An 18,527-nucleotide genomic window follows, 5' to 3' on the forward strand; every position below is an offset into this window, starting at 1 on the left:
CCAAAATGCAAAAACAAAGTTCAAAGTTCATCTCAGTTGAACTCGAATGCACTGAACTCAGCAGTGAGCACAGCATGTGCTCGCATAGGGTTTATTAGCACACAGTTGACACATTGATTGACACACATATAGAGGACTCACTTCCTGGAACTGTGTTACATAGTGTTTGCATACTGCCCCTGCTAGGAGATGAATGGCATGGACAATAAATGATGGAAATCTGTTAACTGTAAAACAAGTGCAAAATTAAGTTATATGACTATTGTCCCAATTTCCTTTTACAATTTTCAATTTGTGACAACCAAATATTTACGTATACAACTATTGCTCAATTTCTATTAAGAAGAAAACGGGTTTAGAGCACAATGTTTTTCCATGTCATTAATAAGTGAGGAAAATTGGAAATTTTCTGCCAAAATAATAACAATAAAAAAAAAATCTGTTTAACAATAATCATAACATACCCACACTTTATTCGAGGGGAGCCGCTTCGATTTGATGAGAGTCGGCTGCATTCCCTCCCACAACTGTGCAAACTTGATTCTTACAAGAATCATTATCAATTTGACCTTATATTACTCAGATTCATTTTGCACAAATGTTTTTGGCTCTACCTTTACAATTATGCTCTTCATATTCTTAAATTTGACCTTAACATGACTCATAGTTTGATGGATTTACCAGCAGTAAGTTACAGAGTCCCTCCATCCATTTTATGTAGTGTTTATCCTCATTAAAATCACAGGCACATATAGACAAACAGCCAGTCACATTCACACCTACAGACAATTATAAGCTTCACGGAACCTGGAGAAAACACAAAAATCCGTGATAAAAGTGTGAAAAAAAACATGTGAGCGGTGAGCGCACAGTTCAGTTGGTGTGCAAGAAAAACTCCCCCTCACAGGTGCATTTGATGGTTACAACAGTTGAACTGACACCAATCTGGCACACATAAGCATATGTGTTGCTTGAAATACTTGTGTAAGTGTGAGACTGTTGCTTATTTTGTCGGAGGTGCGATGGTGACAAGGTGACTGAATTCCTCGCGGATCCCGCCCGTAAAAAAACCCTGAGCTCTTATCTCGGGAGGCAGCCCGGGAGTTAAGATGCTGCCAAACCCGCACGGGGGAGGTGAGGTTGGCGTGGAAATAGAAGCACCTCGGCGGAGGGACTTGTTTACCGCGGCCTCATCGTTTCTGTCTCAGCTCATTAAGCCGTGTTCGCGGTTGGCGCAACAAACCTCCTCGCTCCTTCACAATTAATAATGGGACTTATAGGGTTAGCTCAAACACAGCAGGTGGCAGCTAATTAACGTCTGGGAGGGGGGGGGGGGGTTCCAGGGAGCTCACCTCCTAAAGGTACGAAGACACACCCTGTAGCTTTTGTGCCAAACGGAGTTCAGCGACGTACCATGAAATGAAATCGATTCTAGAAGGCGCTCTAAAAAGGTGGCAAAGAAGAAGAACGCCGTCCTCTCCCCACCCCGAACTCCCTTCCATTATCCATGCAGCCCGCATCCTCTCTAAATAGTTTTGCGTGACCTTTGCTACAGTAGCTCTAATTATTAGCAGCACATAGGCCCTGTAAGGCACACGGTTAATTAGAGTGGATTTATCTGAGGGGACATTGGCGCCGTTCTTCATAGGCATGACTGAGCTGCCATCATCGTAGGTGATTTAAAGCCGCCGCGAAGGTTAATCTGGGCAACACAGTAATAGTAATTAGAATCATAATCGTGACAAACATAGTTTTGATAGCAGCACAGAGCAGATCAGTCACAGGGTTCATTGCTAACAAGCCGCCTTTATCGTCTCTATTGTTTTTTTTTTTCTTCTTTCCACTGCTTTGATTGATGTTTGACTGCGCTTGTTGAAAGTTATATCTCCCTTACCAAAAAAAAAAAAAAAAGGCAATGCCCTTTAATATAGGACTTCTTGTCATTGCATCTCATAAAGAGTTGTTACTGGAGAAAGCAGTATTTTTCAAAGCTTCGACATGAATGGAGAGGGGCAGCTGGAGCTATCTTTTGGCTGTCGGGCAACTTGTGTAATGAGCCTAAGAGGGTTCCAATTATTCCACTTGTGATCAAAAAGGAGATGGAGATTACTTCTCTTGCCTCTTTTTTTCCCCTCGCTCTCTCTCGCTGACATTTTGCACAGTAACATCTTTTGATAGGGGCCGGGGGAGGGGAGGGAAAAGAGATGATTACTGGAGAGCAGTCTTCAACAGGCAGTTCTAGCCTTTGCATTAAGACAAAATAAGATTTTGCGACTCACATTTTCTGTTACGCTTTCCTGTCGGAATGGATCATTGAAGACAAAACCCCAAAATGCATTCAATGTTTATTTTTTTAACATAAATTCCAAATGGTGTGTGATTGATGGTGTACTGTACTGTGTAATTGCCTTGTTTAAAATAGCAAATAGTAAAACAGAAAGGTGCTAGAAGTTGGAGATCTGGGCTAAACCACTTTGCAGTGAAGTTAATTTGGGAACTCAGCAAGCGTGTTACATTTTGATAAATAGCAAATATGAAACATGTGTGAACACCTAAAGCGTGTTAACTTTGCTATAGTTAATTGTTTAGTATTTCCGCAAGTGAATTAGCAGGAGAACCTGGACCACTGGACCAGAGCTAACCTCTTGGCATACAAATTCACAATTGTAGTCAACGTAGTCATTCTTACTATTATACTTGCTATTATTTTGTGCAGAAAATAGTCGACAATATTCACATGCTATCTTTACCAGCCTATGGAACTCCAATCAATTCACTTTTTGTACTAATGTTTTGCAAACAAATATTTTGGTCACCAAACCGAAGTACATTAATTGTACCATTTTTTTTCGAACTGATACCAGTACGAGTATTCAACTCTTGAGTCGTCGCCGATATCAAGTATCAATACTACTAGTGCTTTTGATACATAAAATTTCTCCCCCCAAAAAACGACGGATCATTTTAAATACCTATACATCCCAATATATAATTTCTTTTCTGAAAATTTCATGAAATTAATGGCAGTTTTCTATTCTTTTAATTTCAAATTTTTAGTTCCTAAACTAGATCTGTTGTAACTCGTAACCCTGAAATAAGACCTGGTACACTCTAAAAACATTTTGTCAAAAACTATGGGTCAAAACTGGACCGATCCTCTACTTAGGTCGATTTTACCCAAATTCTTTCAGCATAAAACAACTCCGAAATATTGGTCAAATCTTTTACTTGGGTCAAAAAATTGGGTAATTTTGTATAAAACAACCCAGAAAGTTATATGTGATATCAGTACTTGCCCATCGCTAGTCCAAAATGACCCCAGTCCAAAATGTAGTAATTTGCTTCTACATTATTCCACTCAGTTGACCCTGTATGATTTGTTTACAGCTGTTGTTGGCTTCTAAAAGTCTTGTATAATCCATTAGGCCTCATTTTCTTTCGGCTGTGGCTACATGTGAGATCACATACTGTGTGATCAAAGACAATAGGGATGATTTGTTTGTTACAAACAGTCCAGCACTGCTTCGACTGCAAACATATAACAAAGGACGACGGGGCTCGGTCCGCAGCAGACTTGATAGCCGAGCCCTGTGCTATTTTTCTATAAAGCCGTCAGGAGGAAGGCGTGTTGTGTTTGTTGTGTACTTGCTCGCTGCAGCTGTTTCTCCTCCGCCTAATAGTGACAGCCATGCCTCCCCCTCTCCGCAGTACAAAAGGGAGTTGAAGCATTCGATTGTCTACGGATTGTTCCCTCCGCCATTTGACTTATTAAATTCACAGATTACAAGTAAAAGTACATTAGACGCCTGAGGGCGACGAAAGGGATTTCTCTACCATCGACCATCAAACTATGGGGAGAAATGGAATGATGAAAAACAAAAGATAATATTGTGTACTATGGCGCTGGGACAAGGCGAACTCTTCCAATCGGCCCAGATAAACATCCAGCCCAGAGATATGTTCTTGCAAGATAACGGCTTAGCACACACGCTGACATACAAACACGGAGCGGCGCTTTTGATAAGCACCGAAAATTACTACATGTTGTTTAGGGTGGCGGAACAAAAGGATTAAAAAGGACTTCATTTTAAGAAATCAAAGCTGTGGAGAGGTGGATGCTGGAGTGTTAAGATGCATTTCAATGGGCTAGATTAGACTTCATAATGGAGACATAATTACAGGGAAACCAGATACGTGTGTGCGCGTGCGTGCGTGTGTGTGTGGTAATACAGCAGCACCTCGGCTTCCCCCCGTCGATGCACCGCAGGGGGAAGGAGGCACAGATTCACCGTCTGTTGCTGTTTTCCGCGACCCCCGCAGATCCCCCCACGGTGAAAAACAGTTTGCCCCCCGAAGTCGGGCAAAATACAAATTCAATTAAATGGGCAATAAATCGCTTTAATTCGATTAATCGTCATTTTGAAAATCGAATTGTTGACAATTTTCTAAATCGGAAATCCAATTTTGTCTTCTGGATTATTAAAAGTTGTTATTCTTATGTTGCGTTAAATCCACATGCTATTGTGAGTTGTAAATTCAAACTAGGAATGCTAAGTTTATGTTAAAAGTGATTTACAATCAATATATATTACTGTTGTCTGAACATGTCTGCACAGGAATTATTTTTTAATAAATGAAACGTTTTAAATAAACGTTTGTTGGGTTTATTAGAGTAAAATCAATTCAAATTGTAATCGTCCTGAATGAAGAAAAAAAAAGAGATTTTAATTTTTGGGCCATATTGCCCAGCCCTAGTTTAAAATGTTGTTGTGTCCCAGACAGATATTAGGGTCAGTGTTTTTAAACATTCTATTTATATCCACATCAATCATTCAAATTATTCACTCCCGTACTGCTTGTTGACACTTAAATAGTTGCACATTCTGTTTATTTACGTGTTCCGTGAATGTAAAACACATAAATAGACCTCAGAACTGTGCAAGTGAACTCACACTTTGATGATGCTCCATCATGTTGTAAGGGGGGGGGAGGTTAAGCAGCTCTTTTTTTTTTGTGGCTAATTTATCTCTTCCTAGCTTCCTCAGTTAATCAGCCGCTAATTTATGTCCCATTTCTGTAACCAAAAGTTACGCTGTTTACTCAATCGCCAGTGTTTACATAATGTACACTCTCTGAATGTGTGTTTGTAAGTCCGGCCCAAGGGAGGCCATGTAAACCTTTGGGAATATCTCATGTTCTAAATGAGTGTGCCTCACTTCTCTCCACAACACTGGCTAATGTAGGGCACAACTAAGAGGAATCAACACTATCTAGTAATTCTCGCACCAAAAAAATAAATAAGTGACTGCTAATTATTTTATGTGTGTAGGTTTTTTTTCCCAAAGGGTCAGAAACACAAATCCTTTCGAGAAAAGATGCATAGCTCATCTTTTCCTTTATCCAAGCCTTCCTCCTCCAATTTACTCATTTTTTGGTAGGGATAAGATGTCTGAAAACTTTTTGGCCCAGGATCCAAATGAAATCAAATCCCCAAAGACGTGCCCTGAAGGGGGAGTTGTTAAGCTGATTTCTCATAGGAAACCGCGCAGATACATTTTTCCCCCACAACCCTCCTGCCTTATTATTATGTAAAACCGTATAACTTTATCTCATACGCTCCTTTCTTACTCGGAGATGGATTGAGTCCGTGGGCACGTGCAGCCTTGAATGCTGAACAGGTGTTCAATGAAACCCTGACGCCGCTTCAGGAGTTTGATGACGCGGTACCAAGATCACTATTCAACTAACGCCGACAAGCCTTGTCACTCAGGACAAAGGCGACACAAAACAACCACCGCAGGAAGTCAGACGGCCACCAAAGTTTGGGGGAAAAAATGTCAGAGGTGAACGGCGACCCCCTCCCCGACCAGAAAGGACAACACTTAAGCTGCTTAAGCGTCGCTCGACTACGTTGGAATGCAGATGTCTGCAGAGGGGGGCCTATTATTTAAGATCTTTTCATCACGCTGAAAGGGGGGGAAATGGCTCTAAAACACATGAATAATGAATGCCATTTCTATCAATGTATGTATAATTAATCACATGTCTTCCAATTGGAAGTCTATGGAGCCTCGAGGCCTGAGTGACATGGAGACAAGTCTGGACTATTGTCTGCGTCTGACAGTGTAGGCATCATAGGCACTTTGCTTACACAGATGGTACGGATGGTACGGTGTAGTAACTTATTAATCGATTAAGCGATCGTAAAGAATTCTGTTGAATGTGTGGAATTGAATTTTGATCGGTGGTGAAATAGCAAAATTGAGTGGCCTACTTCACTGTAAATAATGGGGGTGCAACGAGAATCTAAAAGTTGATTATATGAAAGTGTTGTATCATTTTGTGATTTGTGGTGTTGTAGACCTATATGCGATAATAGCTCATCACGTTGAAGCTCGGGTTGCACGCACTTGACGGGCGACCAACGGTCTCTTCGAGGGGTGTGAATTGCCTGGTACCTGGCGATTCGATTCGTATCACAATTCATAGGTCACGATTCGATTCGATACCGATTAATCCCGATGCGAATATATACATTGATTATTGCAATGTTGTTGTTTTTACTCAAATTTAGAAAATACTCATCAGTAAACTTGTACATGTACACTGTAAGATTTGTATGACAATGTATTTATTTATCTGAAAATTCTGGCTTATAACTGAGCCACTGCATTTAACAAACAGGTTGCAGTCTGCTTCATGTTTGAACAGCACTGAAATCAAATTATTAAGGCTTAATGTTCCATTAATATAACATTCTTCCATGCTTACTGTGTGAATCCTAACCCTAAGTAAGACGTTTTGTTATATTACCATAAAAAATGAAGTTTAAAAAATCGATTGCGCGCTGTAATATCGCGATATATTGCCGAATCGATTTTTCATAACACCCATAGTCTCTTCTGGTTCAGTCTGTATCTAAAAGTATTAGCTTAATTTGCACATTTATTGATCCCTCCGTTGAAATTCAAATTACGTTGGTATGCCCCCGCCCTCTAAAATATATATATATTTATGCGTGGCCCTAATACGCCGTCGTATCAATGTGCACTACTCAATATCCCTTTCAAGCAAGTTCTATTTAAAAGACACAAGCGAAACGTTGCCTCTTGGTACGAGGGTAAAATAAGGTTGACTTATTTAGCCCTTCTTGTCCATTTTACGAGTTTCGCAATTGATTGTCTTTTCAGACAACAGCGGGAAGTATTTGTTCACCTTCACACGGGATGTCTAAACGACAGAGACGGAAATGCAAGCAGGACGTGGTGTTGTGTTTACGTGCCCGTGTCATTGTGTTTGAGAGGGGGCCATTATTTGTTTTGCTGGGACAATACTCAACATGAACGGCACCATCAAGGACAAACTGATGACCACTGGTTTGTTTTTTGTTTTTTGTTTCCAATTCTTCTTCACGCAGAAGAAAAAGGGGATGACTTTTAACACGTTCTCTCAGCCACAATAATTCACTTTGGTAGCATGATTGATTCCCGAACTGGGCCGCTGGGTTTGGACTAAATTGATGGGTGATGGAGTGAAATGATGCAGAGAACGTGGCAGGTTGTTTGTCACATGTGTACCCCTCTGTCACAATTGATCGAATATAATTTGAGCGTGTGGGGGAGCCCGTTGATATTAAATGGTAATAACTCTCAGTATTCATCAGGGCTGACTCCCCGCGGCAAGCAGAAATAGAAAATGTAATCTCATCCGCAACTATGGCTATGGCCTAAAGCTCTCTTCCACGCTTTTTCACCACTGATCCTCCCTGAGGGGTCCTGCCCTGTCTCAAGGAAGAGGGGAATCTATAATCCAGTAGATGGCGGAGGATCTATGGGAAATTCTCTTATCGGGAAGAAGGTGGAATAGTTGCCGGTGTCCAGGGCAGAGGGGGTAAAGGTCGCAGCGGGTTATGGTAGCTCAGCGGTAAAGGGTAAACAGAATATAAACCGCCTTCAATGAGTTGGAAGGGTCTTTGTCTTTCACGTCACTACAATGGCCGTCAGCGGGGGACAGACCTACAGGTGAGCCGGTGGCCTCTTTAAAAGCGCATTCCCGCCAAGTCGGGGGAAGAAAAGCTCAACAAGGGGGAACGTCTGTGTGTGCGAAAATGTGCATTAGGACTCAAAGTTAAGCTTGGGCGCAGTCACGGGGGAATGTAAACGTCATGAGAGTAGACTCAGGACAAAAACAGATCCCAGGTCAGTTTTATTAAGACACAATAAGTAGTTAATACTCCCGATATGGGATTCCATTTTATTGTGTTGCTAATTGTTAAATAATAATAATAAAAATAAGCTGATTTTCTATTCCTGTTTTTGGTCAAAATAAATAAATAAATATAACTGTTTATGAACAATAATGTACATTAGACTAACACACACACAAACACCAGCCTGCCCACATACAAACCCACAGCTGTATTTCACAGTGACAATGGCGGGTGATTCAAGTACAACGCCGCTTGTTGAACGTGGGAATAAAGAAGCAAAATATTTTGCTGCAAAAGCATAAGCAAGCTAAGGAGGCTGCGCAAAATGACTACGGCACGGCTATCCGCCATTGTTGTTGACAGACTGACGGTTCGCGCGCACTCACGCGAGAAATGGCGCTTACGTCATCAATCTAAGACAATGCGTCGTCATCGAGCTGCGACCATTACGTCATCACGGGAGGAGTATCCTGCATATGGTGGTCGGACGGACGCGTGCGGGGCGTGTTTTGAAATCTTTCCACCCTGGAGCCCGGTTTCAAAAGTGATCGGTTTCAAGCTCCGAAAACGCGCCATTGTATGAACGAACAGCCTAAACGGTAAGAAACTTGTCAGGATACATTGAAACTGTCTTTCGTGTGGGCGGGGCCTTAGCCTTTTTTTTTTTACCTCGCGCATACATGAATAGGACCCCAACAATCTGTCTTTAATTGATGGCCATTTTAAATTTTAAACTGGGTTCACATTTACGTTACTGTAACTAGTGAGCTCGCCTGCTGTTGTATGGCAATTTGTATTTTGCATTTATGGTGTTTGTCAAAGATTCACATTTACCAAATATTGTCCCAATGCTTACAGTTCTAGAGCAATTGTTTCTCACCATGCAATGGAACATTCTGGAAAAATATCTAATAATGGGTCATTTAATGTTTTTCATGACCCACATTTGTAATGTAGAGAGTCAATACTCACATTGTCAGGCATAATATTGATGTTCCAAATGACTTACACTTGCCTAATAGTGAGCCATCACATAGTCGTTTATTTTTTATATTTTATTGTAGTAATAGTATATTCATAAACAATTGAAAAGCCCTTACTAATATAGGAAAGTGGTACCTGCATTTTCAATAGGTACCCTTCACTCCAGTGTTATCTTAGCACTGGTTAATGTCGCTAACGTTGCAGAGATGCCGTCTGCCAAATGATTGCTTATCAGCATCACAACATCTCCTTTTATGGCCACTTTATTTATAAACTGTAAATTGTCACAATGGGACAAAAGAGAACACGGCACAAAAGTCTCTACCTATAAATCGAACAGATTGGCGGTGACACCTTTTATGCATCCGTTTTTTTTGGGGGGGGGGGGGGGCATCTTAATAGTGCCTATTTCTCCATCTGCCCATGTTTGCTTCAACTTAAGCGCTACAGTTTGCTGCCACCGCGCCTTGGTAATTCATAGTGAGGCAGCTGTGACATTCTGTCTTTATCTTTTTTTCTCCTTGCTATCTTTTTGCAAAATCTGCTGAGCTTGTCGGATGATTACTGGTAGAAGAACTGGCACCGCCCATCCCACCCTTACTCTTTTCCGACGCCGCGAGAAAGGCAAATCAAATCTTAGAGGAGATTGCTTTTTCTCTCTCCATGGCAAAAGGCAAGTCCATTGTCCTGGTGACCCCACTTTTATTGAAGAGAAAGATGCAAAGGTTAAAAAAAAAAAAATTAAAAAAAAAAACAGGCACGAGGTGGGGTGTGGAGGGTGATGCTTCTGTGTCCCGCAGGTCAACTCAACATTTCCTCCCATCTTAAATCCACTCCCTCGACTCCCCCCACCTACTCGCGGTGACACAGTGATCAGTCACATTCCTCCCTGCAGTCCTCCAGATGAAACGGAACAATAATTATGGGAATAGAGTGGCTCTGGCCGCCAAACCGGGGCCGCTCAGATCACAACAACACATTGTCCAACCTGATTAAGGAGCCATTTGCGGCCTCCTCCTCCTCCTTGGCCGCTCTCGGCTGCAACTTGACCCCCTCGCGGCAAGACGTATCAATACGCCCTCCGATTTCAGGTCGGTCACGAACGTGAGAGGAGGCGTTGCGCTTCTGCGCTTTGCCTTCCTCGGAGCGAGTGACTCATCAAGGTCACTCCTTGTTTCGAGAAGTAGAGGACTGTGGTCATTTGCTGTTGAATTCTTTGATTCTGTCTGACAAATTACTGAAAAAGTTAATGGGTTCATAACCACCTGTAATAGATTTATTTTCCTTCTGTTTTTGAAATTTGCAAGTGATTGAATTGGATGAAAATTTGCAATGTTTGTTCAAGTTGTGGAATGCGAATGTGTTCAGTCTGGCCTTTTAAAAGATGTTTTCTCTTGTTAGTTATGCTCTGTTTTCATATTAGTCTCTAACTGGCATGCTTGCTTGTAAATTAGTATTTATATTAGCCTCTAACTGTCGTGCTTGCTTGTAAATTGCAACACTAAGGATAATTGAACATCTTTCATTGCCATGTGATGATATTCCGCTAGAAATAGATATCTTTGATTCGTCCAGGTGATTTTCTCCCATAGGAAATAATTGAAGTAAAATAATTTTTCATGCACTGAAATTGAGTGAGGAGTGCTCAACTCCCGGGATTTAAAGGCATATTTTTTTGGAAAATGTTAGTTGGAGCACCACTGTACGTTTCCAAAACTATTCAAGTTAATTCCTTGATGCCAGCTGAACTTAGCTAGAATGCTAAGTAAAGTCTCATGATATTTGTTGAAGTCACACATTATTGACTTTATGCATATTTTGATGCAAATTCCTTTTGGGATCCACCTTAAAACCAGTGGTCAAAAACAATTTGTGTTCATTATTTGTTGCTCTCTTAACTGAACACCACAAAGCAACGCTGCCCTCACTGCATTATGTATTGTTGCTCATGTTTTTATGTGACTTTTTAGGTATATATATTTTTTAGATATATAAAATGTTAATTATTCACTAAATTGTTAGACCTGGGGTTTCACCATACATTTCCTTATAACTTCGAACACAATCCGGGTTTATTTTTCAAGAATTGAGAGAACAACAAATAAATAAATGAATGAACAAATACGCAAATAAATAAATAAACACATAACTTTTTTTTTTACGTTGTTTAGACGTTTAGCAGTAGACCTTTTCCATTTTATGATTCAGTAGTTTTAGAGTAAGTAATCATAAAGTTACTTGAAGTTGCAAAGATATAATTAACAGTTTAAAGGACTGTGAAACATGGAGTCACAGATTTGCGTTGAGGTACTTTTCTGCCACTAAGTGACATTAGTGTTTCATGTTAGACGTTGGAGAGCAGCACATTTTTCATTCAAATTCAGAGCAATTGTACTATATTCATCAATGGTAATTGATGCGCTTTAATGCCATTAGCAAAATCAATTTAATGACTTTCAATGCTTTTTAATGACCCACTGTTTTTTTTTTTAAGGGGGGGGGGGCGTGTTATCCACTGGTGCGTGTTATTCTCAGGTTTTTACGATAATTGTTTTTATGCTTACTGAATTGAGCTCAAGGGAGGATTTGCTGGAGTCTTACGTTATTTCACACATTATCCACCTCCCATGTTTTTGTGTGACTTGATATTTTAATATCTTCCTCCAAGGTGTTGCTTGCCTAAATTGTATGACCTTTTTTCATATCTCTTTGTTAAAAAACATGTTGATTGCTTCTTCTAATATTTGTTGATACGTATTGTATGCATGTAGGAAAACAAATTAGGGGTAAACAATGAAACATTAATTACCATTTATTTTTTCTTCAAGGAATGATCTGCTCTTTATAGTGGCGTGTTAAAGTTTAATTAGGGCTAAACAGCAGAAAGGGAGTATGAATCATGATAACCTTCACGTCAAATGCACTGATTCATAATGTAGTGCATGTCTTTGCATCCGACTTTAATTGCTGTTTTTTCCTGCTATAATAATCAAGATTAAAAAATGTGTTTAGAGGTTGTGTGAGCGCCTGCATTGTCTTCATCATAGCTGTTATTTAATTTTTTTAATATTTTTTTTGTTATTTCAACATAGCTTCAGTATCTGCACAGCTGCCTTCACACGGAAGTCAAAGGGGTCGACCCGCACCGCCTTATCACCCCCTGCTATCTACACTTTGGAATTTGAAGTGAAGCTTCTGCTTTCCTTCGCCGGAAAACACCTGCTTCTCATCACACTTTGCAGGAAGGGTCACATCCTGGCTTTTCACTGGACCACCATGCTTTTTTTGTTGTTGAGAAGCCTCCACTTTTTTTTTTAGTGGGAGTTGATACCACACAAGGGAGCGGTGGGGGCTCATAGATCCTTGCCAAATATAAACGCTGGGCGAAATATGAATGTTGGATGCCTTTGAACTTTACGCTGTAATGTGGGTCAGAGATGTATCGCATGGATATTCTGAAAAAGCCTTTTCATCTCCAATTGCGGCATTAAGATTCCCCCCCCGGTACGCTCTTAATTTCATCTCCTTCTCGCGCTGTTATTTATTTCATTTTCTACACATTAATGCGTAATCTTCTCAAATGTGTTAGAAGTGAGCTGCTCGCACGAGAGGAAGAGAGGGGAGGGGAACATCTTCAAATGTCTTCGTCCATCCCTAAACATTCCATTTTGAAGATGGTGGGCTTTCCAGCAAGGGCGTGAATGCGGACCGGGGGCTTGATGAAGCTTGTGTTCAATGTGTTTTTGTGTGCATGTGTTTTAAAAGACACAGAGGACGCTCTCCTTTGTGGGGAAATAACATTCTTTCCGAAAACCAATTACTGCTAACATGTTAGAGTTTCTTCTCCTATTAAAAGTACCTCTCTCTCTGTCCCCCCCCCCCTTCCCACTCATATCCCCTCCTCACCAACCCTCACCCAACCCCACCCCAACCCCGCTGTGTGTTACAGACGGAGAATTATTCAATTGACTCCAGTTACGTGAACAGCAGAGCCCACCTCATTAAAAGGTACGTTTATTATTATTTTGGTTTCAAGCACCTTGTTACCATTATTATCTGTAATTGTTTTATCTAATGAGAGCGCAGGAATCCTTGCAGCGGTTTGTATGAATTTGTTTTGGAGTGGGGATAATAAGGATTGGAAGAGAGTATGCAAAAAAATAAAAAGTCTCTCGATAATTAATTAAGATGATGAAAAAAAGATGCATAGAGATTACTGAATGAGACATAGCATCATCATTTACATTTATCTGATAGGAATTATCTTAATTTCATACTTAAGCAACATATGATGCAAAGCGGATTTTTTTTTTTAAGCAACAGAAAGTCATGTATTCTCTCCCTATTGTTGGTTCAGCAAGCTAGCAGACGCTAATGCTAACGCCATATTTGACCTGTCCAGGCAGGTCCACCAAAGTAAAGACCCGCCTGAGTAGGAGATGTGGGGTTGCCATGGCAATGAAAACGATTCTATTATCCTTATTAGAATCTAATTGTATCTTATGTAAATCATGTCATGTAATAAAAACAGTTGATACAAATCAGATTATTTAAAGGAGAAGTATGTCATATTTCCATTCATGGGCTCCCCTGTAGTTGTGAAGTCAATGTTACTTGGGTTCAAATAAGCCATACCTTCAGGGTCTTGAAACCATGACATAGCAATTAGCTACAGTATTTTGCAAGTTAGTCCTGGGAGTAGCACTAAAGCAATGTGGAAGATTTCCAGGCAGGTCCACCATAATGGACCTACAGAAAAGGAGATCCACGGTTGCCATGGCAATGAAATATGTTCTGTTCTCATTATGGTTTCAATTGATCAGATTTTAATCATGGTTATTGTCCCTTTGAAGCTACTATATCTACTATACTACTCTGCTTTCTATACTACTAGCTAGCTACTTTCTTGAAATCAACATCACCATACAGTGATTTAGCTAGGTAGCTCTCGCGCTAACACAACATGAGAATTGTCCAGACAGCCAAATGGAATACCAATCAGTTACATGATTGTTATGGCAATGAAAGCGATTCTATTCCATATGTTAGAATCTACCATTAGCAGATTCCATTCTTAACATATGGCATCAACCACTTTAGAAAAAAAAAAGAAGCAAAATTAAGTAATATTTTTGCTCCTTAAGCTACAGAATACTATGCATGCCATTGATCTTTTTAACAGTAATAATCTACTGTAGCACCAAATATTAAAAGTATCCAGCCAAGTTTATTAAAGAAGGAGAAGAGATTATATTCTCCCTATTGGAAGTCAACCGACCATTAACATGAAAATTAAGTAATTAAGTTACTTGAAAGAACAAAGGATATGTGGTTGCTTTAAAATATATTAGATTCGATAAGATTAAGAATATTTGATATTTAAATCAAAATGTTGGTTCATATTACATTTAACAGCAGAACATGTTCACTGACCATGTACATGAATCACAGTGACATACGAGTGCTGACGTGCAAATAAGAATATTATCTCACTGTACTACGAGTTGGAGGTGTCAGAATACATCAAACAGGTACTTGTTGATGCGTGTTAAGGCTTTTGATTGGCTAAATAACAGCAGGCCAGTCAGAGTAGATCTTTTTAAACCGTCTCATTACGGTACTTTGGGCTCCAGGCGGGAAACAAACAACCCGTTGCGAGTCAATCTCAAGGCACCTGTAGACAAACCTTTGACATTTGCACCCAAAGTATAGACTAGTGTTCGTTCCTGAATGTGGGAGAAGGCCAGAGTGAATATTTTTGGACAGTTGGACGTCTACGTGGGAATGCAGGGTTAGGAAATTGGCACGGGGGTCAAAATAATTCCCTTCGGCTGTGGTATATTTTTGCATTTGATTCCACAATTGTCCTTTTGTTACCTGCAGCCTCTCAACAATGTAGTCTTTCTTTTGTTTGCCCCCAGCTTTGCCCCCTCCCTCAAGTCCCATTACGACAATTTCCCCTCCAAAGATTTCCTGCATTTATGTAAACAAAGAGCATTGAAGTGCAGATTCCCACAAAGCAAGCCCCTCAGGAGCCCAGCAAGCCCCTCTGGCCTGGTACAGGTGCAATTACAGTGATAACATCAGAAGGTCAGCATTAGCCGCCGCCGCAGCCCCACAATGGGGAACGTTCGGCCAGTGTTTGAGGATACAGCTACCTTTGAATGTCCTTCATTTGTACCCCCCACTCTCTCTCTCTCCTACTTCTTCCAAGAACGCATGTTGATTTATTCCCCTGCTCTTTAGTGTTGTTTATAAATGTGAATTTGTTCCAGTGAGATGGTACTCAAATGAGGGGAAATCACACTACTGTTACTGTGCAGCTGTTGATTGTCCCCCCCCCCCCCCCACCCATCCTGCTTTATCGACTGCGTGCCCCCAGCGCAAAGCAGATGCTCCGTTTGCATGCCTCCAGCGTTTCCGACAGCCATCTTCCTTCCCGGAATTCCTGATTACTGCAGTATTTGTGTGATTGAAGTGAGCGAGCACTTCCCTGTTTGTTCAAGATGCCCTTGAAGGCAGCACGTCCATCCAAAATGTCTGCCCCCCCCCACCCCCCTCCGCGGAGATTCATACAAGCTCTTTATATCAGGATGATTTCAAGTTTAGTGTTTTGCTAAGATCTATTCTAAAGCAAATGTTTTTTTTAATTTTTATATATATGTCTGGAATAGACAGAGAAAATGAAAAAAGAGGCATGGGAAGGACAGTTTAAAAAAAAAAAGTCCTTATAGAGAAAAAGATGGACACCTCCAAGGCAAACATGTGAGTGAAGGTGACGTGACAGTTAATCGACATCTTTCTGGGTCCTCCCTTGCGCAGTACGTCAACGTTCAAGGACCTGGAGGGGAACAGTCTGAAGGACAGCGGCCACGAGGAGAGCGACCAGACCGACAGTGAACACGACGTCCAGCGAGGTCACTATGTTGACACGGCTGTCAATGACATGCTCAACATGACCGTCCCTCCCAATGTTTGCCAGCTGCCAGACCAAGGTAAGACCACATCTGTGTTGTTGTACTACAACATAATGGCCTGTTCAGTTTAACCCGGAACGGTATAACTTCTGGTCTGGGACACAGTAAATTCTGTAGAGTAAATATGACTCTGTTAAGAGTGGGACCAAAGAGACTCAGATTTAGAGTAATGTTTACACTTAGAAGAGAGTAAAATAAAGAGAAAAAAGTCACTCAAGGGTTGAGGAACGAACTCACAACCTTCAGCTTGGGAGACTGCCACACTACCACTGAGTTAAATTTACTCTACAGGTTATGTATGCAATAAGCCTATACAGTATGTAAAGTTTCCCAAAATATCAATATAACTCAAATGGTAAATTTTCACTTATTTTTGTTTTAATTTTGATGAAAAACAAAAAGTGCTGATCTATCTATTTAGTATGTTTCTCTTTAAAAAAAAAAAAAAATCCACCTGAAATAAATTGTTTCTGTATTTCTGAAGCAATCTTATGAGCAAGTGTCAATATTGTCACGATGTTGCCAATCTTTATAGCAAACACAATTCGTGCCTTTATAACCCTTGCAGCAAAATGGTAGTTAGCCCAAGTAAAGGCATAGCTTGTTGTTTTTGCAAACCTGTCAGCTGTAGCTTGCCTGTTGCCAGACATTGTCGGTGTGGTCGTCTATTTGTTGTGGGGCAGTTTGTGGAAACTGAACAGGAAGGTTTTGTCTTTTTCTAATATTGGATAAAGAAAAGTTATTTGTTGACGTGGATGTCTGTTAGATATTGTTGTAGGAATTCCATCATTTATTCACATAAGTTATTTTGCCACCCTTAAACTACCCTCCCAACTTTTAAGAATTGTAAAAGAAAAAAACTGCATGGTGCCCTTCTGACGCAACCTCAGGCAACACACATTGATTGACAGCAGCTATGTTTGCGTTTGAAGGCTCGTCGAATCCCCATGAGCTAGCGTGGCAGCAATTAGGCTCACAAAGGTGGACTTTTACATATCTCCACGAGCCCTGATCCATTATTCAGAGGGATCATTTAGCCGCGAGTTAATGCGGATGTTTCATATCTGACTTGAGCGTTTAAAAAGACATCCCGTCGTCTGGCAGGAGTCAGTGTAAGGGGTCGTGTCGGTGCTTAACTGCTGCCACTCACGCTGGAGAAAGCGGATGAAGACGTCTACAGCCGGCCCAGATGTTTGCCGCGCACCTGGGAGCTATTTGAGACTCGCAGGAAAACACTGCAGGTGCGCAAGCGGCCGCTGTGGGGAAAACCTTTAGGGTGACCCGCGTTTCCCTTTTTTTTAGCTCGGCAAAAAGCCTTTATTAATAGCTGTGTCTTCCCTCACTGGAGTTATTTTAACTTTGACCATAATAAGCACCTCACTTTTCTTCTCCCTCTTGTTCACGTACAAAATAAATTTTTAATGAGCGCGACAGAACAAAAATATCCTTTTATGTCAAGGAATAATAAGGCTTCCTTAAAGTTGAGGTAGCTGGGAGCAATTTTGGCTGAAGGTGTTGTGTAAGTGGGGAATAATAACATTAGGCGACACACTTAATGATAGCCATGCAAATGGACTCCAACGCCGCCTTCCCTGGCCGCTCGCCCGTCATTTGTAACAACTTGGCCGGGACGCGCGCCTGACGTCAACGCTACTCTCAGTAGCATTGCATGCTATTCAACAATGAAAGACAGTCAATTTGCTGACTGCATTAATTCTCGACCTACAAATCTAACGTGATCTGATGTAAACATTGGACACAATGAGAGTTTATGTACATTACAGTACGATGAATGTGTGGCACACTTAAACATCATGTCATTACGTGAATGCAGTAAGTATTCATGCTTATGTTATGCAGATTATTTATTTTATAGGATTATATTCTGCCTGCTTTTTCGTCCCATTTCAACTCCCACATAATACGTCCAATTTACATCGTCCCAATTTCAACTTGCTCCAAAAATTCACGGCTCCCAGGGCATAAATGTTCTCATTCCACATACTTATAGTTTTCCCACAATTGAACATGTAGTATCACATTTCTCCAGTTCATTTTCAATGGGACAATCATTAAACTTTTCCTACATCCAATTTGGTTGGTAAAGTGCATTGTCTAGTGGCAAGGAGGTTGGGGGTTCGAATCCCATCCCCTACTGTACACTGCAAATCTATCCATGGTCATTGCATACATGGCCATTCAGCAATGATAGCTTTCAGTATTATACCACAGTTTTCAATGCAAATATGCAGTGTTTCATGATTTTTAACAAATCAGTTAGCTCAGTGGTTAAGCAAATACCTCTAACTAAGGGAGAGCATGGTTCGAATCACGGTTGGAACAGAGCTTACAACACA

The 18,527-nt window shown here is 40.7% G+C and overlaps 1 protein-coding gene across 4 annotated transcripts in view; it reads left to right on the forward strand.

Moving 5' to 3' along the window:
• The window catches only part of pcdh19 (protocadherin 19), a 64,899-nt gene that overhangs the window by 19,553 nt on the left and 26,819 nt on the right, over window positions 1-18,527 (forward strand). For all 4 annotated transcript variants that reach the window (XM_086085348.1, XM_086085349.1, XM_086085346.1 and 1 more), the window contains exons 3-4: window positions 13,143-13,201; window positions 16,016-16,188. In XM_086085348.1, coding sequence (XP_085941474.1) covers window positions 13,143-13,201; window positions 16,016-16,188 — 232 coding nt within the window. The remainder of the gene's footprint in view (window positions 1-13,142; window positions 13,202-16,015; window positions 16,189-18,527) is intronic.

This window comes from Leptonotus elevatus, chromosome 9 (assembly GCF_054856555.1).
Source record: "Leptonotus elevatus isolate MCC_2025b chromosome 9, RoL_Lele_1.0, whole genome shotgun sequence".
In the NCBI taxonomy this organism is placed as follows: Eukaryota; Metazoa; Chordata; class Actinopteri; order Syngnathiformes; family Syngnathidae; genus Leptonotus; species Leptonotus elevatus.